The 27,244-nt window shown below is 36.3% G+C and overlaps 1 protein-coding gene across 1 annotated transcript in view; it reads left to right on the top strand.

Annotated features, from left to right (window-relative positions):
- Window positions 1-23,643, top strand: part of cwc25 (CWC25 spliceosome associated protein homolog) — a 53,167-nt gene extending 29,524 nt beyond the window's left edge. Inside the window, exons 5-9 of the mRNA XM_058749653.1 lie at window positions 21,720-21,850; window positions 21,998-22,067; window positions 22,620-22,822; window positions 23,018-23,182; window positions 23,406-23,643. Of these exons, the coding sequence (XP_058605636.1) occupies window positions 21,720-21,850; window positions 21,998-22,067; window positions 22,620-22,822; window positions 23,018-23,182; window positions 23,406-23,520 (684 nt within the window). The 3' untranslated portion in view covers window positions 23,521-23,643. The remainder of the gene's footprint in view (window positions 1-21,719; window positions 21,851-21,997; window positions 22,068-22,619; window positions 22,823-23,017; window positions 23,183-23,405) is intronic.
- Window positions 23,644-27,244: the final 3,601 nt, after the last annotated feature.

Raw genomic sequence — 27,244 nt, 5'->3', positions numbered from 1 at the left:
TTGTTTTGGGGAGTTTCTGCCTCTTCAGCTGGTGAAATTCATGTTCAATCGGATTTAAATCTGGAGATTGACTTGGGTAATCTAAGACTTTACATTTCTTTGCCCTTATAAATTCATTGACTGAACTGGCAGGGTGTTTTGGGTCATTGTCCTGATGCAATATGAAGCACTTCCCAATGAATCTGGTGGCATTTTCTTGAATATTGGTAGGCCATATAGTTTTGTACCCTTCCAAATTCATTCTGCTACTGTCATCATACATTAAGTCATCAGTAAAGTTGAGAGGGTCTGTTCCAGAGGCAGCCATGCATGCCCATGCCATGACACCACCTCCACCATGCTTTACAGATGAGGCTGTATGCTTGGGATCATTGCAGTTCCCTTTTTTCTCCACATGTTTGCTTTCCCATCACTTCGATAAAGGTTCATCTTTGTCTCATCGGTCCATAAACACAGTTCCAAAACTCTTCTGGCTCACCTTTGTGCTTTTTTGCAAACTCTAATCTTGCCTTTCTATTTTTGGAGCTGGTCAGATAGCTGGTTATTTTTGGTTTGTATCTTGCTGTGTAGCATCTGTAATTCTGTGTCAAAGTCTCCTGAGGACTGTAGATTGTGAGAGCATCACCCCAGCTTTCTGGAAGTTGTTGGTGATTTTACAGACACGTCTTTTAGGGTTCATTTTCACAGCTTTTATGATTTGTCTGTCATCAACTACTGTTGTTTTCTCAGCCGATCAGGTAGTTGTTGGTTGCTGGTGTCGCTGGTGGTTTCCAAACTCTTGATTTCTCCATGTCCTTTGTTTTTGCTATAGCTCTAATTGACTTACTCTTTTCTTTTAGCATCCAAATTGCTTGCTTTTCTCTCAAAGTCATCTCCCTCATCTTCATCCTGGTTTTTAGGTCTCTCCAGAGATGCTCAATTGGGTTTAAGTCAGGGCTCTGGCTGGGTCATTCAAGAACAGTCATGGAGTTGTTGTGAAGCCACTCCTTCGTTATTTTAGCTGTGTGATTAGGGTCATTTGTCTTGTTGAAAGGTAAACCTTCGGCCCAGTCTGAGGTCCTGTGCACTCTGGAGAAGGTTTTCGTCCAGGATATCCCTGTACTTGGCCGCATTCATCTTTCCCTCGATTGCAACCAGTAGTCCCGTCCCTGCAGCTGAAAAACACCCCCACAGCATGATGCCGCCACCACCATGCTTCACTGTTGGGACTGTATTGGACAGGTGATGAGCAGTGCCTGGTTTTCTCCACACATACTGCTTAGAATTAAGGCCAAACAGTTCTATCTTGGTCTCATCAGACCAGAGAATCTTATTCAGGTGTTTTTTAGCAAACTCCATGCGGGTTTTTCATGTGTCTTGCACTGAGGAGAGGCTTCCGTCGGGCCACTCTGCCATAAAGCCCCGACTGGTGGAGGGCTGCAGTGATGGTTGACTTTCTACAACTTTCTCCCATCTCCCGACTGCATCTCTGGAGCTCAGCCACAGTGATCTTTTGGGTTCTTGTTTACCTCTCTCACCAAGGCTCTTCTCCCCCGATAGCTCAGTTTGGCCGGACGGCCAGCTCTAGGAAGGGTTCTGGTTGTCCCATACGTCTTCCATTTAAGGATTATGGAGGCCACTGTGCTCTTAGGAACCTTAAGTGCAGAATTTTTTTTGTAACCTTGGCCAGATCTGTGCCTTGCCACAATTCTGTCTCTGAGCTCTTCAGGCAGTTCCTTTGACCTCATGATTCTCATTTGCTCTCACATGCACTGTGAGCTGTAAGGTCTTATATAGACAGGTGTGTGGCTTTCCTAATCAAGTCCAATCAGTATAATCAAACACAGCTGGACTCAAATGAAGGTGTATAACCATCTCAGGGATGATCAGAAGAAATGGACAGCACCTGAGTTAATTATGAGTGTCACAGCTAAGGGTCTGAATACTTAGGACCATGTGATATTTCAGTTTTTCTTTTTTAATAAATCTGCAAAAATGTCAACAATTCTGTGTTTTTCTGTCAATATGGGGTGCTGTGTGTACATTGAGGAAAAAAAAAATGAACTTAAATGATTTTAGCAAATGGCTGCAATATAACAAAGAGTGAAAAATTTAAGGGGGTCTGAATACTTTCTGTACCCACTGTATGCATTAGGGGTGTGCCCGAAGCCGAATACCTTATTCGGAAAGGCACGGATAATGGCTTTTGAAACGAATAACGAATAATTCTGCCTGAATATTCGGCTGAGGCTGCAGCACATGTTTGCAATATTCACAGGTGAGCCAGGGGATCAGTGCGATATTTTACACAAACCTCTAACTTCACGCAATGATGAGTGTGTGAAGTGAATGAATGTAAACTTTATGGAAGAAAAGATCGAGCAAATCAAACACAGCTTGCCGTTGCCTCTCCGTGCATCTCTCATAAATCAGTTTGGCAAGAGTAATATTACCTAAAATAATACATCATACACGTTCTAGTATTTGTGTATACTTAAAAGGCAATGATTTAAACATCATAGGCTACAATATGGTAGGCTACACGAATAAATGGAATAAGCACAGTGTGATCACCAATCAAACACCCGTGTTGCGGGTCTTTCAAAAACCAAAGAAGCTCTCTGTCTAAAGTAGGCTAATAATGAACTTTGATACAGATACATTTTCTAGTAGGCCTACATGTTTGCTGCTTTATCTTTTGCTGGTTTGCATGGCACACTCACATTTGTTTTAGTGAAGTTCAAAAAAAAAAAAAAAGACTTGTTTAAAGAGTCCTGCGTATAATGAAAATGTGTGCCTTGAATTAATTCAGTCATGTTCTAATGATCACTAAACGTTTGTCATGAAATCTCTCTACTTGTATGATAAATGTATTTTTTATTTTTATAACACTGAATAGGGCAAATAGTAGAAACAAATATTTTTCCAGACTCTGTTCCCTTTTTTCCATAGCCTATAGCCTACTAACCTGCAATTTACTTAAGTAAAATACTTTTTAAACTGTGCAGGAACCGGTGAGCCAAAGGAAATCATGTTGTTTTACATAAACCTCTAAAATTACAACGCAGTAAGAAGTGTGTGAAGTAAATGAGTTTAAAATACTATGAATTAAATAAGCGCAAATAAAATAGCAGTGTTGCAGTTGCCTTCCATGCATTTCCTGGAAATTACTTGAATCAATTTCCATATTTCTAAACTGCGTAGGAACCCTTACTGTTTTAATTAGAATATATTTAAATATGTATTTATCGGATCACGAAATGTCCCCAAGCTGGGACTCGAACTCACGTTGCCCGAAGCACAACCGCACAGCATCTCGAAGCACTGCCTATACAATACAAGGGTATCGGCTCCGACTGTTAGAAGATATTTAAATAAATGTTATAATCATAAAAAAAATTATCTTCGTTAAACACAGCATATTTGTTCAGTGATAACTACGAAAAAAGAGAGGCTGTAATACCATGAACATAATAACGGTCTTATCAAGTATAACTGTACGAAGTTCTGGTTCAAGCTCCGGCCACGTCCGGTTTTATCCGAATACAGATACGAATAATTTTGTGATCGTAACAGATACAAATACTGGCTTCGCTGCACACCCCTAGTATGCATGTATATGTGTGTGTGTGTGTGTGTGTGTGTATATATATATATATATATATATATATATATATATATATATATATATATATATATATATATATATATATATATATATATATAATTGTTTTTAATTGTTTTTTAGGGGTGTCAACGTTAATGCATGCGATTTAATCAAAAATTTTACGCAAATTAATCGTTTGATAAGGTTTGACCCCAACTACTTCCGTCATCGCAGCACGTGGGTTATCTATCATTGTGTGATGAGGGTACAGCCAACCAGTGCTGCCAGGGTAGCGGCACAAGTGGGCTATTTTGAAAATACAGTCGCGGGAAAAAATTACAGAGCCTTGGGTTGCGGTTTTTTGGCCTACTTTTATAATCTACCGTGGCCGCCCAAAGTGTAAATAGACAAATAAAAATTAAAATAGATCATTTTACTAATGTGTATTGTACTTGAATGTATCCCTGGCAACTTAAGAACGGAGAGGGATTGTAACATCACAAACAACGTGAGTTTCAGCCAGAGTATACATGTTAAGGCTTTTACACAGCAGAAATAAACATGACAACAGCCACTATAGATTATATAAGATAATAAACACACAATTACGATAGATATGGTCTGTATGTGATTTTCTTGAGTTGAATGTGTACATCTGAAATGCTAATTTGTGCAGCGATATAAAAGGCTATAAGTAGCATATTTTAATAACAGTAAACGACCAAATTCCACGTGATCGCAAGAGGAAGTTATTACAAACACTCGATGGTGGTTTGAAGTGAGTTCTGAGTAAAAGTGCACTATTAATCTCATAAATTGTCTTATGAAGCATGATGCTAATATTAGCTCAAATGCACCTGCAGAACAGGTCCAATTCTTCTTCATAATGCATTTTTTCATAATACTTCACGTAAGGTCGCAAGAAAATGTTTTGTTGTATTTATTTAGAAATACTTTTGATAATAGTAAATTTGGGTAAATGTATACTGGGATAGAAGCGATGAAATGTTCTGTTTCCTTAAACTAGTTTGTCATGCACTTCTTTTTCAACACATTTACAGGTAAATCCTATTTTATTTATATGTGTATATATATATATATATATATATATATATATATATATATATATATATATATATATATATATATATATATATATATATATATATATATATATATATATATATATATACACACTAGTGCTGTAAAAATTAGCGCTTTAACGCAGGTGATTGATAGGGGTGGAGCCTAGGGTTGGCCACCCCACTCATAACTGCTACTTCTGTCCCTTTTTTTCTTGACAAGAAGTGCATTTATTCAGTTGCAGACAGTCTTTATGATCACATCAAACCAGAGCCGTTTCAGATGCGCGTTCCATTTCACTTCAGCGGCAACTGTATTGTGCTTGGAGCGTGTGCTCTTCCATTGCATGCACAAAGGCGCCTGCGCGCGCTGTAGCCTGTATCTTTTTATATCAAATCGTGAAAGAAACTGAGCATGCAAGTCAGTTATGGCATGAAGTTACCAAAAAGGCAATTAAAGCTGCCTTAAATCTGTGCATGCATGTAATACATTTTATATGAGTACGAGTCACATTTAAGAGCATGTCTCTGAAATGGTTTTCCAAACTGTCCTGGAGCAGTTCATTAGTAGAGACTGAAATGGGTCAGAAAAGGTAAAGAGTTGAGAGAAAATACAATAGATAAATAAATAAAGCTATTTACAGGCATAGTTCATTGTTAGTTCATGTTAACTAATGCTGAACAGATACGTTGTTCATTTTTAGTTCATGTTAACTAATATATTAATCAGCATTAACTAATTAAGTTTTTAATGTGAAGAGAAGCATTAGTATTAGTATTAGCATTAGTAAGTCAGCATGAGCAAATGCTGAATAGATGTTATAGTTCATTTTATCTAATGCATTAACCATAATGTTAACTAGTTAATCTGTTAATGTAAAGAGATGCATTAGTAAATGTGTAAGTAAACATTAGCAAAACATTAGTTATTAGTTAAAAACATTATCTTAAGTAATCCTGAACAGTGGAGTTGTTCATTGTCAGTTCATGTTAACTAATGCATTAACAAACACATTAGTATATGAATTAGTTAACATGAACAAATATTAAGTAATGCTTAACAGATGCGTTGTTCTCTGTTAGTTCATGTTAACTAATGTATTAACTAATATTAACTAATACAACCTTATTGTAAAGTGTTACTGTATTAATTGGTATCAGTGTCAGTGACACTGGCCTTCAGTCATAAAAAAAAAAAAGATGCCATTTAAACAAATATTAAAAAATATACTTTCTTTGTTGTTTGTACGTTAATTTGAAGATTGAATGTGAAATTATTGCTATATAAAAATATATTTAAAAACTTTAATGTTAAGTGGGATTAATCGTGATTAATTTGAGAGAAAAATGTGATTTGATTAGTTAATTTTTTTTAATCAATTGACAGCATATATATATGTATGCATGCATGTATGTATGTGTGTGTGTTATGTTAACGCAAATTCATTTTAACAGCACTAATTTTATTAACGCAGCGCACATTTTCTGTTTGACCCGTGGCCTAGCCCGTTGTTGGAGAAAAGGAGATGCACAGTGTTGCCAACTTAGCGACATTGCAGACGCCTTTTAGCGACACTTTTTTCCCTTCAAAAAGTGCCCAAACCTTATTTAGTTTCTTTAGACTCGCTGGTACTGCTGCACTCTGAGGGGACGACCCATGTGATTCGCATAGATCCGAGTTATTTTATTTATTTATTTATTTTGAGAGGGGGGTGGGGGGGTTGGTTGGTTACTGCATGATGAATGAAATAGCGCAAATGGACTTGAGCTATTACCTAAGTAAAGTGGGAAAAGATTGTTTTCTAAAACATCATGGACGGAATGATCCTGAGAGCGCTGTACGAGCTCGCGGCACTGTCTTCAAAGCACCAAGCGCGAGTACAATCAGCACTGAAACGTGTTACTTGACCCGGTAACTTTCTATGAATGGAGGTGAGAATTTGATATTGCTAGTGCTGTCATAAAACTCCCAACGGTTGTGATGTAAATAACAGGCTGTAGTCTGACGCGCTACATGTCTGCTGTTACAGTACTGTTTTTAGTTTCGGTTCACGGTTAGTGCTAGCTGCGCTGCGTGCACTTGGTTTGAGCCGCTTTAATTTGCATTTAGGAACGGAACATTCGTCATTAGTAACGTTTGTACATCTGTTGTTGTTTAAAAAGAGAAGTTTCAGTATCACATAATCCTTCAGAAATCATTCTAATATGCTGATTTGCTGCTCAAGAAACATTTCTCATTATTATCAATGTTAAAAACAGTTTTGCTGCTTAATATTTTTGTGGAAACAATGATGCCACTCAAACATTTGTATAAGATTTAAAAAAGAGAGGGAAATTAATCATTTTATTCATGTATGAAAGTGATAAAAAAAAAAATTTAAAAAGTGAGTGAAGACATTTAAAATGATTTCTATTTAATAAAAGATTAACAAATTTAATTAATGTATTTGATAAATGCAAATAAATGCTGTTCATTAAACTTTATATTTATCAAAAAAATCCTGGAAAATAAAGTGTATCACCCTTTCCACACAAAATATGAAGCAGCAAAATTGTTTTCAACATTGTTAATAATCAGAAATGTTTCTTGAGAGTTGGATAAATTGTAATGATTTCTCATTACATAAAGATCATGCGACACTGAAAACTGGAGTAATGAAGAAAATTCTGCTTTGCATCACAGGAATAGCATTACATTTTATAATATATTAAAATTGAAAACTTTTTTTTTAAAAATTTGTAATATTTCACAATTATTTATATATATAATTTTTTTTTTTTTTTTTTTACTTTAATCAAATAAATTCATCCTTGATGAGCAGATGTTTATTTCAGAATCATTAATTGTAATGTTTCCAAACTTTTGGTAGGCACTTTAATAATAATAACAATTCTATATACTATATACTTTACTATAATATATTATAATATATTATAGTATATTATTATAATATGTTATTTTATATTATCATGATTAAGTGCTGCTTTTTATTTTTTACAGGACAATAGTATGTATTCTTACATAAGATATATATCTTTTAATGTGCTAAAATATATATTTGTAATAAGTGCTGGGGGCGTGGCTTGTGGGCGTGACTTGGGGCGTGGTCAGATTTTCTTTCTTTTGACTTCACCCTAGGCTATAAATTATGTATTGTGCATTTTTCAGCAAAACATTTGTCTTTCTGTGGCTCTAATAAAGTCTGTATGCTTAATATAGAGAGTTGTAATAGATCGCGATTTCTCTTTCCGCTTGCTCTGTTTTTTTAAACACCGAACTTCAAACTCATTTATGCCAGATTGTTCATTCTTGAAGCAAATTTATGTCCGTTTGGGGATTAAATAAATAGCTTTAGACCGCCACTTGAATTGAACGCAAAGTGTCTGGTGTGTGTGTGTGATACCTCTGAGTTCTCCTAGATGCAGCGCTGCGCTTTTGCCCGGTGTGTGTGACTAACTTTTTTTTTTTATTATTAGATAATTATCAAGTGTTAAAAAATAGAAGCATATAAAGTGTGTGAGTACACATACAACATCCATATGTATGTAATTTTAATGCTATGGCCTTGTGCAGATATTTAAAGATGGCCATCTTTAAGCATGATTGTTGAAATTAAATGGTAATACTTAACAATAAGAGTCCATTCCTAGCATTAATGAAAACTGTAGAAGTATTGTTCCTTGTTAGTGTGTTCATTTCAACATTCACTATTAGCAACTAATAGGCTACATTTTTTAAATTTTAAAGTTTCTTTTAAAATCTTGTGACCTTACGTGAAGTATAATGACAAAAATGCATTATGAAGAAGAATTGGACCTGTTCTGCAGGTGCATTAGAGCTAACATTAGCATCATGCTTCATAAGACAATTTATGAGATTAATAGTGCACTTTTACTCAGAACTCACTTCAAATCACCATTGAGTGTTTGTAATAACTTCCTTTTGCGATCACATGTGGAATTTGGTCGTTTACTGTTGTTAAAATATGCTATTTATAGCCTTTTATATTGCTGCACAAATTAGCATTTCAGATCTACACATTATCTCAAGGAAATCACATACAGACCAGATTTATCGTAATTGTGTGTTTATTATCTTATATAATCTATAGTGGCTGTTGTCATGTTTATTACTGCTGTGTAAAAGCCTTAACATGTATGCTCTGGCTGAAACTCACGCTGTTTGTGATGTTACAACCGCCTCTCTGTTCTTAAGTTGCCAGGGATACATTCCAAGTCGGGGCTCGCAAAATTTCAAAATCCCTGGTAGCCCTTCGGTAGGTACTCTTCAGATTTTGGTAGCCCGAGAAAAACTTTTTTTTATTTATTTTTATTAGTTTTTAAATATAGAAAATCTGATAGGAGTTTAAATGTCAAATCAAAAATATATTCAATACACAAATATCAACAAATATGAAGGAATCTTATTTGACTGTTTACAGGGTATCTGCAGAATTTAAAAAAATAAATTTAAGACAATGACCCGTTTTAAGAGCTGCACAAGTCAAATGAACACAGAATGAGCGGGGTTGGACAATGTCTATGGTAACATACAGTATTGAGCCATAAAATTACATGATTTACAGTTCAGATATAGGTTTTCACAAAAACAAAAATCTTATACAACAGCATTTCAGGCTATAGACCATTTTTATGAAAAGTGATAAATCAAGCATATAAATTGTTAATTTAAAACACATAAATATTACTGTCTTAATTGTTTAGATTTTTAGAAGGCACATTAACTTCTTTCTCATTTACAACTCTGTGTTTGCTGCGTAAAAAAGTTGATATTTGCATTGATCTCACCATAAACAGCAAGAAAGGCTTATTGGAAATGCAAATTCATTCTCTGCAACGAGGTGGCGCTTTAGGAGCGCTGAAGTATTGCGGTTTCCCTGGAAACGCTGTACACAAATCAGCTCCGCGTTCATAAACGCTGCTTTATCAGGAATTATAGGTAAAATGAAATTAAAATGCCAACGACACGTTTCTGAGGACAGTCGGTTCCCTTCAGATACATTCACATAAAGACATCTGCGCTGCGTTTTGACTTGAAACGTGCAGCGCTCATATTTATTCAATGATATCATTGCCTTTTGAAGTTTAATCCTGCCGTATCACGACTCTTGTCTTTCCGTCCCCAACTGTAAGACCTCTTGAAATTATAATTAAGACATTTCTCATACCATTTAACGTATTTAAACTTTTTAAGGCCTTTAAGAGTTTTTAAGGACTTTGTGAGATCTGTATTTAAGGTAGCCCATCGGGCAGCGCAGTGATATATTTTGGTAGCCCGACTGGAAAACACAATAGCCCCGGGACATCGGGCTAGCGATTTTGCGAGCCCTGCAAGTATAATACATATTAGTAAAAGGATGTATTTTAATATTTATTTGTCTGTATACACTTTGCCCAAAAAACAGGAACCCACGGTTCTGTAATTTTTCCCGCGACTGTATTTTCCAAATAGCCCACTTGTGCCGCAACACTGGTTCGCTGTACCCTCATCACACAATGATAGATAACCTTCCACGCTGCGATGATGGGATGTTGGGTTCAATCCTTATCAAACGATTAATTTGCGCTAAAAATTTATTAATCGCATACGTTAACGCGTTATCGTTGACACCCCTAATATAATATATATATATATAAATGATATATATTTATATAAACATACATACACACACTGTATGTATGTATGTTTGTTTGTTTGTTTTTTTTATTTGAATAAAATGAAAACTAAAAGACTTTCAAATCACATGAGCCAATATTTTATTCAAAATAGAACATAGAGAACATAACAAATGTTTAACCCTATAAAACCGATGGGAGAGCCCGCGCTCCGGTTTGCGTGTCTCTGTTTAAAAGTCAATAGAAACCGAAACCAAAAGGGTAGCGCAATAATTCTTTTTGCATTCAAAATCAGAGACGTTACACAGTCAGATCAAGTCTACAACATGCTCCTGTTGCATTGTTTTGACCCTCTAACGAGTCTGCACAAATTGCATAAAATGCGTATACAACAAAATACACTAAAAATAACATTGCACGTCTTTGCACACATGCTCTATAGATCTGAGGTTGCTAGCGGTTGCTAGATACCTTTTACTACGTCTACTATGACGTAATCACGTTCTGTGCACTATGACCCCAAGGTGTGTCTCATGTGGTGACGTCACAAGCTGCGACATTTGACTTTCATTTGCTGTACGTATGTACTACTGCTGCTGCTGCGTTCTATTCATCACTCTTATTTATTTATCATTGCAATCTGTTGCTTTTTTTCTTTTTCACACATGCACACAAATGCACCTTTACAAATGCAAGCACAATCACACACTCACGTGCATAATGTTACGACTGCATGAAAACATAAGTACATGCACGCGGAGGTTTTTGAGCTACTAACGTTACTCGCGTGCGACGACGAGTAATTCTCCGACTGCTCATCTGCTCCAGAATCTGTTTCTAGTGGGGTTTATTTTTGATTTATGTATTTGTTTTGTTTTGTTTTTACACTAGAATAACTGAGATGTTCTTTATGTATTTATTTTTCAATCAACATCGCTCTCAAAAGCAAAATGTAATATTTTTTTACCTCACAAATTCAAATGCACTCCATTCATCTGTGAGGCATGCCACATATATTCTAGTCAGGAATTGTCACAAGTGTTATCACAGCCTTTTTGCATTTTTAGTTATGATAAATTACAGATTTTAGAGTAGTGTAACTGATTATTTTACATTATCTTTTGTAGTTGTTCAATCAACATTGCTCTCAAAAGCAATATATTATCGGTTTGACTTCACAACGCACGTTTATAAAAATGAGTGTATCTCACAAACGAATTTATGTAATCAGTCCAAATCAATTGTATGTAGTTTCAAAGTGTTTTATGCAAGTTTTTTACATTGACAAGTTTGAGGTTTGACATTTGTGATATTTCTGTATTTAGTAAAATATGTTGGAAAAAAATCGATTTTCATATTTTTGTTGGTTTATTGCACTTTTGAGCTATTTATCTAGTAATTATGGATTTCTTACATACACAGCCTTCAAATTGGAGGTGTAAGGATTGTATTGATATATGACATTTGAAAATACTCAAAAGAATGACAGCACAGCATGTAAAAATACTAAGATATACTCTGGCGGAATTGTTCTATGGCAGGTCTTAAAGGGTTAAAATAAAAACGCATGCACATTGATCAGAATCAGAATCAGAATCAGAATTAGCTTTATTCGCCAGGTGTGCGCAAACACACGAGGAATTTGTTGTGGTTTTAAGGTGCTCCTGGTACATACATACATACATACATACATACATAAATACACATGTGACATGAGAACAGAAAAAAACATTTAAATAGTGAGACTTAACAATGGATAATAATCCTAATAATAATAAGTATGAATCTGGAACAGTAGATTTATGTACAGATTTGTGCATTATTTACTCTATATACAGCTGTATAGATAAACATATGTATGTGTATTTACATAATACTTGAGAGGGAGGCAATAATTAAAGATGGAGAATGAATTACAGAATGAATTACAGAACACAGGTAATGATCCACGTGTTAGCTATTTAAGCTGGAGATGGCATGGGGAAAAACTGTTTTATGCCTAGATGTTCTAGTGCACAGAGATCTGTAGCGTCTGCCTGAAGGGAGAAGTGCAAACAAGTTGTGTCCGGGGTGAGAGGGGTCTTTGATGATGTTACCTGCCCGTTTCTTCACTCTGGAGTTGTACAAGTCCTGAAGGCTGGGCAGGTGCACACCAATGATCTTTTCTGCTGTCCTAACAGTCCGTTGAAGTCTTCTTAAATCTGATTTGCTGGCTGACCCAAACCAGACAGTTATGGAGGAGCACAGAACCGACTCAATAACAGCTGAATAAAACTGTTTCAGCAGCTCCTGTGGCAGGTTGAACTTTTCAGCTGACGAAGGAAGTACAACCTCTGCTGGGCCTTTTTCACGATGGAGTCAATGTGATTGTCCCACTTCAGGTCCTGAGAGATGGTGGTGCCCAGGAACCTGAATGACTCCACTGCAGCCACAGTGCTGTTCATGATGGTGAGTGGGGGGAGAGGAGGGGGGTTTCTCCTGAAGTCCACTATCATCTCCACAGTTTTGAGCGTGTTCAGCTCCAGGTTGTTGTGACTGCACCAGACAGCCAGCTGCTCAACCTCTTGTCTGTAAGCAGACTCGTCGCCGTCGTGGATGAGGCCGATGACTGTGGTGTCGCCTGCAAACTTCAGGAGTTTGACAGAGGGGTCTTTAGAGGTGCAGTCATTTGTGTAGAGGGAGAAGAGTAGTGGGGAGAGAACGCAGCCCTGAGGAGCTCCAGTGCTGATGGTGCGGGTGCTGGATGTGTGTTTTCCCAGCCTCACTAGCTGCTGCCTGTCTGTCAGGAAGCTGGTAATCCACTGACAGATGGAGGTGGGTACAGAGAGCTGAGTCAGTTTGTTCTGAAGGGTGTCTGGGATGATGGTGTTGAAAGCGAGCTGAAGTCCACAAACAAGATCCTTGCATAAGTCCCTGGTTTGTCCAGATGTTGCAGGATGTAGTGCAGTCCCATATTAACTGCATCATCCACAGATCTGTTTGCTCGGTAAGCAAACTGTAGGGGGTCCAGCAAGGGTCCAGTAATGTCCTTCAGGTGGGCCAACACCAGTCTCTCAAATGACTTCATGACCACAGACGTTAAAGCAACAGGTCTGTAGTCATTAAGTCCTGTGATTTTTGGTTTCTTGGGTACAGGGATGATGGTGGAACATTTGAAGCAGGAGGGACTTCACACAGCTCTAGTGATCTGTTGAAGATCAATGTGAAGATGGATGATAGCTGGACAGCACAGGCTTTGAGGCAGGCTGGAGAGACACCGTCTGGGCCTTTGGCTTTCCTTATCTTCTGCTTTCTGAAGACTTTGCATACATCATCTTCACAGATCTTGAGTACAGGCTGAGAAACAGTAGGGGGTAGGGAGGGTGAGGGTGTGAATGGCTGTGCTGTGAGACGGTCGGAGCGGGTGTGGGGTGTCAGACCAGTCTTTTCAAACCTGCAGTAAAACTCGTTCAGGTCTTCAGCCAGTTGTTGATTGGCCTCAGTGCTGGGGGATGGGCTCTTGTAGCGGGTGATGGCTTTCAGGCCTTTCCACACTTCATCAGTCTAGCTTAGCGGTCTCTCTCTCATTCGGATGCACGTCTTGCCACATTGTTTCTCTCTAAATGGATCCAGATACAATTTTGTTGCCCATTCTCAATGGGAAAGTGGCCAAGCAACACCTCTAGGCAACATTGCTCATAAAGTTGCCCCGTGTATCATCAGCTTTATAACCTCATTATTTCTCACTAATAATCTAACTGAAGCAGCACATGCCCTTGATACGAATTCTAAAAGTGACGTATGTTTAACTGTCAACTTGAGCTATGAATCCGTGGCGGGCGGAAGTAGTTCCGCACAAAAGAGGGTTTTATAAGGCACTCTGTTGTTTCCTGTTTAATTACACACGTTCCATCGAACTGTTATATAAACGCAATATCACTCTCGTACTCGAGTGATATTGCTCATATATATATATATATATATATATATATATATAGGGTAGTTGACAAATAGGCAGTAAAAAAAATGCTTTTTTGGAAAATACCTTTTTTTGAAAAAGAAATGCATATATTTATGAAGTGTGAAGTCTGATCTTTGAGAAAATATAAAGGGTCACGGTCCCACTTTATATTAGGTGGCCTTAACTACTATGTACTTACATTTGAATTAATCATTTGGTACAATGCACTTATTGTGTACATGCATGTTTTTACATTGTACTTATTTTTAAAAAATACCTATATGTAATTACATCTGTAATTAATTTCTGTAATTACATTCATAATTATACTGTTGACCCATCCCTTACGCCTTAACCCACCCTTAAACCTACCCATACCACCAAACCTGTCTCTAACCTTACCCATATCCCACCTCAATAGCAGCAGAAGTGTTTTGCAATACAGTATGAACACAATAAGTACATTGTACTTATTGTATAGACGAAATACTTCCAAGGCACTCACAGGGTGAAATAAAAAGCCTTTAATATATTGGGCTTAAAGCATTACAAATAATTAAAAGTAGATCTACGCGTTTCGGCACAAAGCCTTCTTCAGGACACACATCAATTGCTTTACACAGGTGCTCTTAAACTAGTGTTAATTGCTGAATCATCCAAAACAGCTGGTTAATATGTAGGAGTGGCTAATACTGATATATCAATCCAAAAATATATCCAATTAAGTCTTTTATTAACTGTAATTCCTCGTATGTAGTCTACAGGTTAGAGTGTGAGTGTGGATACTTTTATGTAGGTCAAACTAAGAGAAAATTGCGCTTAAGAGTGGCTGAACACAAATATGCTATTCGTGTGAAAAATATGGCATATCCTATGGCAAGGCATTATAATGAGGTGGGCCATGTTACTGAGAGTTCTCTTAAAGTTATTGGAATTGAATCTATCCCAGGTTCAATAAGAGGTGGGAATAGACAGAAACAGCTTTTACAAAGAGAGACTTTTGGATCCACATGCTCCAGGCAACTAAGTCCCCAGGAGTCAATGAAGAAATAGATTTTCTACCATTTTGTAATTTGTATTGTTGATGATGTGTGACTTGATATTTGTATTGTTGTATTTATGAAGGTTGTGCCTTTTTTGGATTGAGATATCAGTATTAGCCACTCCTACATATTAACCAGCTGTTTTGGATGATTCAGCAATTAACACTAGTTTAAGAGCACCTGTGTAAAGCAATTGATGTGTGTCCTGAAGAAGGCTTTGTGCCGAAACGCGTAGATCTACTTTTAATTATTTGTAATGCTTTAAGCCCAATATATTAAAGGCTTTTATTTCACCCTGTGAGTGCCTTGGAAGTATTTCGTCTATACAATTTGATTTCTACCTCCATTATATCCAATGAGCACCAGGGTTTTATAAAGACACCCGTAGCACTCTCTGCTTCTGTTTCCTGAGCTGTTTTTGGGCATAGAGAGGTTGTCCTGCCGAGAGGTGCTCCGCTTTTGAGAGTGTTTGGGACTTTAGCACAATGACGACTACATCCTTTTCCTATACAAATGAGGAGGGTAAGAACATCATCGTACAAGACACGTTGTTAAACTATGAAGGTACAAGAGGAATGAATTCAGACATCAAGAAATGTTTCTTTGAGATTAAGAAGTTATCAGAGAAAGATTTAAAACTGCAACTCCACATCATCACTCTATCTGACTATTGGAGACAAGAAATGATTCCACGAGGTTTGAGAATTAAGAAGTTTCCATCATTTGGAGCTGATAATTTGGACTTTAAAAATAAGTGGGAAGCAATTTTAAATAAATGCTCCCTAGGTCTCATTCTTCTGCTCATTGAGGAAGCCAAAAAACAAAGATCTGAAACACAAAAAGAGATTGAGATATTTAAACTCAGATGCTCTGAAGAATACTCGCTTGAACATAAACTCCCTTTTGAAACGAAATTGAAAGATGATTTGAATAGGTTATCTGACTTCATAAAAGAAGAAAAGCGATCCAAGTTTAAACGAGATCAGAGAGATTATCAAGAAGGCAAAGTTTACAATTGGAATGAGAGACGAAGTCCATTGCACCAGACCCGAAGAGTGAGGTCAGTTTCGTTCAATTTACCCAGCAGTGATGATGAACGTTCACTTTCTACATTGACACCTTCTGACACTCAAGGTTTTTTAGATGTCACATACAAGGAGGATTCGCAAGTAAACAGAAGTGGCCGCAGAGGCCGCGGAAGACCAGGCGGGGACGTACGCAAAGATCATCGAACAGCCCAGGAAGGCGTCAGAACCAGGAATCAAGAGAGACTGAGACCGTGATTAACATATCTAATATTGATCTTCCACTTGAGTGTACTTCTGTTCTTTCAAAGGGCCTTACATTTGCCCCAACTTACTCTGCTAATGAATTCCAAACTAAAGTGGATTTGTTTCGTTTTTATAGGAACTTACATCTTAAAACATGGTATTATAACAACCACCATGATACGGACAACATTGTAAAGAGTAACCCTATAGATCCAACGGGAGTGACTCCTTTCAAAACCAAGTCTACTTTTTTTCCTAAGAGTTCTAATTCGACTCTTAATACGTATATCAACAAAGTTACATATGATGTTGATTGTCTGTTTGCGAATCAGAGTAAACCGAAATATCATAACCTTACAAAGAATGAATTTACAGCATTGAAGTGGTTATCTGATAATAAGGAAATCATTGTGAAACCAGCGGATAAAGGAGGTGCTGTTGTGGTTTGGGGGAGAGAACAATATATTCAGGAAGGACTTCGACAACTTTCCAATCCTGAGTATTATTCAGCTCTAACTGTGAATCCTCTGAGTCCATGATGACTCAATTGACAAATGATCTTTCTACAGCGAAGGACAATAATTGGATATCCTATAAGGAATATGACTTTTTACTTTGTAAAGATCCTCGTGTCCCATCGTTCTATATGTTACCCAAGATTCACAAGAATGTAGAGACTCCACCAGGTAGGCCCATAATCAGTGGGAATGGATCATTGACAGAACCGGCATCACAGTATGTTGACTTTTTTTATTAAACCTTATGTATGTATGCTTCCGTCTTACATTCAAGATAGTACACATGTGCTTAATAAGATTAACGATATAAAAAATGCAGGTGAACACTTGTTAGTGACTATGGATGTTGAATCCCTATATACAAATATCGATCATGTGGACGGATTTGAAGCTGTTGAACATTTTTGAGTGATAGACCTCTAGAAAGTGTACCACCTACCATTTTTATTTTGCAACTGATGGAGTGGACTCTTAAAAATAATGTATTTCTATTTCAAGATGTCTTTTACAAACAGATGAAAGGGACGGCAATGGGTGCTTGTTTTGCTCCCAATTATGCCAATCTATTTTTAGGTCTGTGGGAAGAAATATATATATATATATATATATATATATATATATATATATATATATATATATATATATATATATATATATATATATATATATATATATATATATATATATTCTACTCATAATCACTTTTGGAGAATATTGTTATGTGGGGTAGATATATTGATGATGTCATTATGATCTGGTCGGGTTCTGAATCAGAATTACATAGGTTCCACAGATATATTAATGGCACAAATAGAAATTTGAAATTGAGCCTTGAATATTCAGTGTCTAAGATTAATTTTCTCGATTTAAAAATAACTAAGGAGGCTAATGGTGAGCTACATACTTGATCTTTAGGAAACCAACTGATCGCAATACGATTCTTAGAGCGAACAGTTTTCATCCACCTTGGCTGATCGATAACATACCTCATGGCCAATTTCAAAGATTGAAACGTATTTGTGATCGGGAAGAAATTCAGTTACGGGACATGACTAGTAGATTTCAACAAAGGGGTTATGATTCTAAAGCTTTAACTAGGGCCACAGAGAAAGTTAAATCAATAGATCGGAAAAAACTCTTGTGTAAGAAGGAAAAAGTGCAACAATGTTCTAATGATCATAATCGGTGTTTTTTCAACGACTTATAGTCGGGAAGCAATACAAATTAAGCGTATAATAAATTCCAATTGGAACATTATCGAAAGTGATAGCACCCTTAGGGAAATTTTTAGAGAAAAACCAATGGTCAGTTATAGACATTCACCAACTATACGAAATAAGGTAGTACGTAGCTATCTACCTGCCCCTGAAAAGAGAACGTGGCTTGGTTCTTTAGCAGGAAATTTTAGATGTGGGAGGTGTAAACATTGTGATAATATGGTGCGAACTAACAGTTTTACTGATGTGTTCTCTGGGAAAATATATCCAATTAAGTCTTTTATTAACTGTAATTCCTCGTATGTAGTCTACAGGTTAGAGTGTGAGTGTGGATACTTTTATGTAGGTCAAACTAAGAGAAAATTGCGCTTAAGAGTGGCTGAACACAAATATGCTATTCGTGTGAAAAATATGGCATATCCTATGGCAAGGCATTATAATGAGGTGGGCCATGTTACTGAGAGTTCTCTTAAAGTTATTGGAATTGAATCTATCCCAGGTTCAATAAGAGGTGGGAATAGACAGAAACAGCTTTTACAAAGAGAGACTTTTTGGATCCACATGCTCCAGGCAACTAAGTCCCCAGGAGTCAATGAAGAAATAGATTTTCTACCATTTTTGTAATTTGTATTGTTGATGATGTGTGACTTGATATTTGTATTGTTGTATTTATGAAGGTTGTGCCTTTTTTGGATTGAGATATCAGTATTAGCCACTCCTACATATTAACCAGCTGTTTTGGATGATTCAGCAATTAACACTAGTTTAAGAGCACCTGTGTAAAGCAATTGATGTGTGTCCTGAAGAAGGCTTTGTGCCGAAACGCGTAGATCTACTTTTAATTATTTGTAATGCTTTAAGCCCAATATATTAAAGGCTTTTTATTTCACCCTGTGAGTGCCTTGGAAGTATTTCGTCTATACAATTTGATTTCTACCTCCATTATATCCAATGAGCACCAGGGGTTTTATAAAGACACCCGTGTAGCACTCTCTGCTTCTGTTTCCTACATTGTACTTATATTTTGATGTAAGTACATAGCAGTTAAGGCCACCTAATATAAAGTGTGACCAGGGTCACTAACTTCGACAATTCTTTCACTGCTTTTTTTAACATTTAAACTGAACTGTACCATAAATTCGTCCTATGGTGTGACACAGCAAACATTAAGAAAAAAAAAAAAAACTTAATACATAAGCATGAGAGAGATTTATCTTCATTGTTAGACACTTATTTTATAATAAATTATAATTAAAATCATTTGACTTGTTGGACAATTTCAAGAAAAATTTTGACAAGACAAACTTTGCTGTCATCTGTTCAAAACCGCTGAAAATTATACCATTTTAAGTTGAGTGATATTTGTATCTCCCCTATTGCAATACTCAGCTGTTTTAAGATGTTTTGAGAAAAACAAATAAGTGGTTCTTTTGTGTGTCACACCATAAGGACATCGTCACACTAAAGGACAGAAACAGTACTTATTAAATTATTTCTATTTAATTTTGAACATGTCAAAGGATAAAAAGTTTAACTTTTGATACAAACAATATCAACATGTTTTTTAAACAAAACAAACAAAAAAAAATTCATCAACAAAATTCAGTCTCTTAGTCAATCAGTATGTTACTAAAACTCTTCTAGCCCCCTGCTGCATGCACAGCACAGCTAAAAATGATTGATATTCAAATTATATTCATGTGAATGATTTATTTATTTTTTTTAAACTATATGGCTACTCTTTAAGGCATCATTTTGATTCTATTTACTTTCTGCATTGTTCTCTTAGGATCTCCTCCTTTCTGCATGGATCCCTGTTCATTTTCTCTATATATTTCCATGTCCTCTCTCTTCCACTAATTTCTCTCCCTTAATTCTTTCTGTTTCAAAAACAAAGTATCACATTTTATACTTATTTTCATGACACTTTATAACAGTACAAGTTTTCTGTAAAAACATCAGAAATAATTTAATTCATGTAATTATTGCATTTAAGAACACTGAAAATGATCAAAAAAGAATAGAAAGTAGTTGAATAAATCTTATTTAATTATTTTGAAATGCTTTTTAAAGAGACCTTGTCCTCTGGTGTGACAGTACAGGTGTCACACCGGAGGACATTTTTTGTCACACCATAGTACATTTCAGCATTTTTCTGTCAATTTAATGACCTTGCTGTTCAAAGCTAACCTGTCATTAGCGGTAAGCAAGACACATTTGCATAATTTTCCACGATTATGTAGTTTAACATGAAGTTTTTAATTAAAAAATATAATTTAGGGGTGTCACACCAAAGGACAACAAAATGTAACGCTTTTTGTAGTGGTTCCAAAAATGTTAAATATTTGAACAATTCTGAGACAAAATTGACCATGTGCACATGTCATAGGGTTGTCAATCAGGATATGGTGTCGCACCATAGGACATGGTTTTCAAAGATAAAATGTATCAAGTTCCTACGCTTTCAGAAATATATGGATGAAAAAAAATTATTGCCATTTACTAAAATAGACACTTGTGCAATTATGCCAGAGGTGTTTATTAACATTTTTATGCTTTTATTTTTCACTTATAAAAGTTGTAATTTATTGAACCATACTTGGGACAGTCACACCATAGGACAATTTTGAGATTTAGCTCAAAATTTTAAAAAAAATCTAATAACACTGCAGCTTTTATAACAACAGGTCCATGTTGGACAAATGTTTAACCATTTACTGCATTTTAAATAATGACGATATTAATTATATTAATTTTTATCTTGTGGGACAGTGAAAATGTCACGTCAACAACCCATATACATAAATATAAAAAAGACAAAAAAAAGTGACGTGTGGCCAAGTATGGTGACCCATACTCGAAATTTGTGCTCTGCATTTAACCCATCCAAGTGCACACACACACACACACACACACAGCAGTGAACGCACACACACACACACACACACACACACACACACACACACACACACACACACACCGTGAACACACACCCAGAGCAGTGGGCAATTAATGCTCACCTCAGTTCCTATGGAAGCATATGGGAGTGTCGCAACTCCGTTTCTCAATGGCTCTGTGTAAATGCAGGGAATTCATGATGAAATCTAAGCACGCAAACTAGAACTCAGTTCTAACTAAATGCACTGGGTGGCACTGTGAAAAATGCCCATCCCTAGTTAATGGCATTCTGGGAAATAAGCATTTCACTCTGGTCCACAAAATTAAAGTTAATTTACTAAATATGATGTTAGACTACTTTTTTTTTCTTTTCTTTTTTTTTTTTTGTGTGTGTGTCTTAATCACCTTTTCTATTAAATAAATTGTACTTAAAATCTAATTCTACTTGGAATAATGCATGTTGTTACCTCCAGTTCAAATTCAGAATTTGAATTTAAAAAAAAGGCTTTTTCACTTTTTTTCAACAGTTGCGTCACAATCTTGAGAAGGAAAAAAAGAGGAAACAAAAGAAGAAGAAACGAGAGGAGAAAGAGAGGAGGAAGGAGAAAAAGCACAGAAAGAGTAGTTCAAGCTCTGATGAGGATGACACAAAGAATGGGTACAAAATGTTTTTTTTTTTTGTTTTTTTTACAAATTCCTTTTATTTCAATTTGCTGTTACAAATCTCACTTTGCTCCTTGTTTGAGAGATAGCATACCTAATTTAAATAAGTTATTTAACAGTATGTGTATATTTTGCCAACCAGGTCAAAAGAGAAACGAACCTCAAATGTCACAACCTCTAATAGACATCACAAATCAGACTATGGACTTCAAGTGAGTAATTTGCTGCTTGGCTACCCTGCTGTCATGTTTCTTTTGGATTTTTATTGTTAAACAGTTTATTGAATGTTTTTATATTAAATTAAGTGCCTTCAGTCATGCTGACCTCAGCAATGGATGATTAAAGTAGTTACTGGATCTGCATAACCAAATTCATTTACTTTTACTTATGACATCCACACCACTGCTTAACACTGATCTGGTAATATCGGTAACACTAAGGACCAGTTCTCACTATTAACTAATTGCTAATTAGCATGCCTATTAATGACATATTGGCTGTTTATTAATACTTATAAAGCACATATACTGCATGACCATATTCTACATCCTTAATCCTACCCAATACCTAAAATTAACTACCTTACTATTAATAAGCAGCAAATTAGTAGTATACTGAGGCAAAACTCATAGTTAATGGTTTGTTAACAGTGAGAATTGGACCTTAAAATAAAGTGGCCGTAATTTTTATAAAATATGATTTTGTCATCTTAAATTTGTGAATAAATTATTGTGCCTGATTTATTCCTGTCTTAACTGTTTCAGTTACCACCAAACAGATCCCATCACTCTTCAGTATCTAACCACACAGAACACGGTTCAAGAGACAGGAGTCGATCCCCATTGTCTCATAAAACAGACAGGGACAATCGCTCCTTTAGAGTGACAGAGCAGAGACCTAAAACCAAAGCACCCAGCCCATCAAGACCCAGAGACCGTTATCAAAGACAATACACTTATTACAGCAAGTACGATATGTTCATGAGTTGATCATTTAATCTACCACATAAAGCAAGCATGAATGTTTTATTCTTATCTATATCATTTACTCTGAACATGAGTTGATCTAAAAACTTCAGCATTAATACATTTCATTATTTTGTTTTACTGTTGAAAACATTTTGTCAGCTACATAGAATTCTTTTACATTTTTCTGCTCTCAGACACCTCTCAACTGAAGAGTTGGAAAAGAAGAGAAGGGAAATGATGGATTTTGCCCGTGAAAGAGAAGTGGAAAGGCAAAATAATGTACAGAGGTACAAGAGACAGGAGGAACAGGAGAAAGCCAGAGACAATGCCAAACAGGACCGTCATGCTGGCTTCATACAGTCAGTATTTAAATTACTGAAACCAGAATTGACCTGAAATAAATTCTACTGTTATACCAAGTAGTTTTATTTATGGCAGTGGTATTCTTAAGTCTGTTTTGTTATTTCTGCTCTGCCATCAATGTGCACATGGGCAAAGCACTTAGCATTGTATTTGGTCAGCCATAAAATGATTTGGATGACAATGAATTTCTCACTAATTAATTTGTAAATTTGTTTGCAGTGACATGAAACTAGAGAGTGCTGCCACCTCCTCTCTGGAAGACCGTGTGAAGAGAAACATTCACTCTATTCAGAGGACCCCTGCTGCTCTGGAGAAGAACTTCATGAGGAGATGAGACCATAAAGAACATGGAAACATTTACCTCTGTCTTTTGTATTAAGATTTTTAAAATTTGTAATTTTTAAATAACATCATGATGCTAGATCATGGTGTAAATAAAATGACCAAATGACTTGAATTAATGATTCTCCTCAAGGTCTTTGTCTTAACCAAGTATGCCGGACCAAGGCCACTAAAAGGCAAGCCTGCAACCTTTAGCCAAAAAAGTGTAACAGCTAATGCTAACTGAAAGACCAGAGGCCTTTTTTTTTTTTTTTTTAAATGGATGTCAATGGAGTGGCTTCACTAAGCTGAATAAACCGCAAAATCTGTGCAGAACACCACAAGATGCATGCCAGTTAGAAATGTGTCCGACTTATGTCAAAAATCTCTGGTGACAGCAAGACAGCGTGCAGTCAAGCGCAGTTGCTCTCCCCCAGCTGCGCTGACCGAAAGCACAATGGGAAACAACTTGCTGACAACAGAGCTTAATGTTCATTGGTTCAAACAACCATGATGCTGTCTCTAAAATGTTTAATTTTTATATCTGATATCACGTGATTTTTTAAATTATGCGTGAATATTCCCAAACACTATGGCAGTGCTATCTCTGTGAGAGATATGTGATTATCATATTTAAAAAAAAAAAAAAATCAAAAATACATGTTTGTATTAAAGTAAAATTGGATGATAAATACACCTTTCGCATGGAATTAAATGGCAAGCACTTGGGTGTCTTGTTTATACCCATTTTCATATAAAAACAACAGAGCTGAAATTATGTCATGTTTATTAGCAATATAGCGCATGAGTGTGAATAACACAATAACCGCCTTTGATCTGGTAGGTGTCTGTTTCACTTTGAGAGGTCAGAACTGTCTGTTTTGATTGCACTTATTCCACTCCTCCCCTTACTGCAGCAGTCTATTCTCTGCTAAATTTCAGACAAGGCTAGGTGCATCTCAAACGAGCCTCTTGCGATTTGGTCTGCGGGAGTTTGGGCGGGACTTTGATGCTGTGGCTCCACCTCAGGATCACAACTGCGCAGACTCGGGCTTCAAATGAACCACTACTGCACAGACTCTGGCTAACGCCAAAGGACGCCGTTTTCGCAAGATGACAGCAGCCATAATGAGAATGTCCTGGCTTCACTTTTCTATAGTGGAAGGAAGTGGAGATGCATCATCCACATTTTATTTATTTTGTCATCTTTTTTTTTTCCTTTTTTTTTTTTACAGTCTAACAGTCAAGCTGTTCCAGTCATCAGTACTGATGTGTCTGTAAACTCAGCACAAAAAAAATAAAAAAGTTCATGGACTATTTATTCCATTTCTGTTTGTGTGAAACTTGTTCAGTTTATGTTAAATTTTTGTTAAAAATGGAAAAAGTTGGTCAAAAACAAACATTTACACACAAATTGACCAACCGCAACTTTCAGGCGACATCTTTATTTAGCTCAGCTGTCACAGAATACAACACACAAAATTGTGGGATATCAAAGGCAGCGAAGGATACATCTATGCTGCCTTCAAAAATCCATTAGATGAATTTATCTCAGGAGACTGGAAGTGAAGCTAGCACTGAATTCAGACATTCCTTTGATGCCATCCTACCTTGGAAGACCTTCTCTCGAAGGCAGCATTTTTCAGCTTTCGGACGCAGCAAAAGACTCACTCTAGTCGGCCTATAGAGGGCACTGCAGCGTTTAAAAAATTTCTAAATCATGAAATCATCTGTGACATTTCCTCATTCTGAACAACTTTGTCTCAAGAACTACTGCTGTCAATCAAAACTTTTGTTAAATATTTGATATTATGTTAAGCCTACTTTTTCGAACTTGTCCTAGATGGTTCGTGCGATTTTCACCAAAATTTATGCAGACCATCTTCAAACTATCTGGCAAAACATTATAAAAAGGTTTTGATAGACCCAGTAATTGTATAATGCACATGAATTTGATGAAGAGCTCGCCAAAGTGGACATGAGGCTGTATCTCCTCAACGCTTTGTCTTCAGATCAAACTTGGAGTTTGACCTGACCATGACCTGAGGTTACCTGCACAGTTTCCGCACAGTGCCAAAGATATGAACAGTTTGGCCAGAAATGACAAGACTGTTCTCTTTAGATTTGTACGCTGTCCAAATACCCACACTTGCGGTCTTTACACTTGACGTGCAATGACGTGTTTCCTGTATTTGGTTCAAGTGAGCATGAAGACCACAAGTGTGTAGAACTTTTCATTACCAGATGGGACACACTTATAGTGTTATAAAAAAAAAATGCAAGTGTTTATGTAGCACTCCTGGAAAGAAGTGTAAAAGAATTAAAGAAAGGATGCTGGTGTGATGGCTTCACGTGTCTGCATTTACTGAGAATTTTTGAATCAATGAGAGCATATGCACACTACAACAACTCAGTACACTACATGGTCAACACATGTATGACTTTTGCATAGTAATAACTGGCTATAACATGAACAACTTGAAACACTTTTCATACTCATCTTTTACAATTACCAAAATGACACTCAATCTCATATATTTCACCCGAAGATTAGAGCTTCAAATAACAGTTTTCAACACATACAACTCGCTTATATTATTTCAAACAGTGTTTATACTCAAATCGACAGTATATTTTGTGCATTCTACTTTGCAGTTACCTGGAAAGAAGTGTAAAAGAATTAAAGAAAGGATGCTGGTGTGATGGCTTCACGTGTCTGCATTTACTGAGAATGAAGCGCATGCGCATCACGGGCGCGCACCCCGATCCAGCGTACGATGACATCATGCAAGCATGCCGAATGGAAATAATTAATTTACTAAATGCACAAAATATATTTTCCTTCTCATAAACACAAATAACAAATTAAATACTACTTTACAATATTAGAAAAATAACATTAACCAGTTTTATATTAACTTTGGGAACTTAATCACCATATCACACTCTCCCCCTCAAAATAAAGATGTCTTCCCGACATCAAATTACTTAGTCACAGATATGCCCAATTTACAGTATTTAACTTCCTTTAGCTTTACCCAGTGAGTGTCTACAACATCAGATATTACAGGATGGTTATCACGTTACTTGTACATTCTCCTTTTCTTTTCTTTTTTTTTTTTTAACAAGCATACATTCACAATTGTGTTATTGCTCATTTCACCTTACAAGAGTCCTTATTCGTCAATAGACAAGAGGCACTTGTTTGTAAATAGTCCCATGAGGTAGTTCTAATAAAAAAAAAAAAAGAAAAAGAGTCATTTGCAAACCATCGACAAGTTTCTGTTAGGATGGAAAAACAGTCCATTCATTTGCTCTAGCAAGAAAAAATGGCAAAGAGTCCTTCTAGGAAGAAAAAGATTCAAGAAGTGTCAAAGAAAGAAGTCTCAAAGTGATTCAAAGTGTCCACAGTTTCAAAACCGCACAACAGTCGATTATTTTTCAAGATCTGATAACAGTCCGTTGTTCTTATTTTGCAATAGTTTTTCACTATGGGCAATAAACAGTCTCTGGGTAATGTTCTGTATAGCGACATTTCATGCCTTCAACACAGGCCATACAGTGACTAGTCATGGGGTAAAATACATGTGGTAGTGCAATTCAAAGTTAATAGCACACATATGAGGGCTGGGGGTAACAAAGGGGTGGTGATGACCAGGGTGTCACAGTTGTCATCCCCCTAGATGCAAAGTGTGGGTAGTGGTTGTTGCCCACTATCTGCACATTGTAGCATGATG

The sequence above is a fragment of the Onychostoma macrolepis genome, chromosome 02 (genome assembly GCF_012432095.1).
Source record: "Onychostoma macrolepis isolate SWU-2019 chromosome 02, ASM1243209v1, whole genome shotgun sequence".
NCBI classification, from domain to species: Eukaryota; Metazoa; Chordata; class Actinopteri; order Cypriniformes; family Cyprinidae; genus Onychostoma; species Onychostoma macrolepis.
The sequence above is the reverse complement of the archived record's forward strand: the minus strand, read 5'-3'. Positions and strand labels throughout refer to the sequence as shown.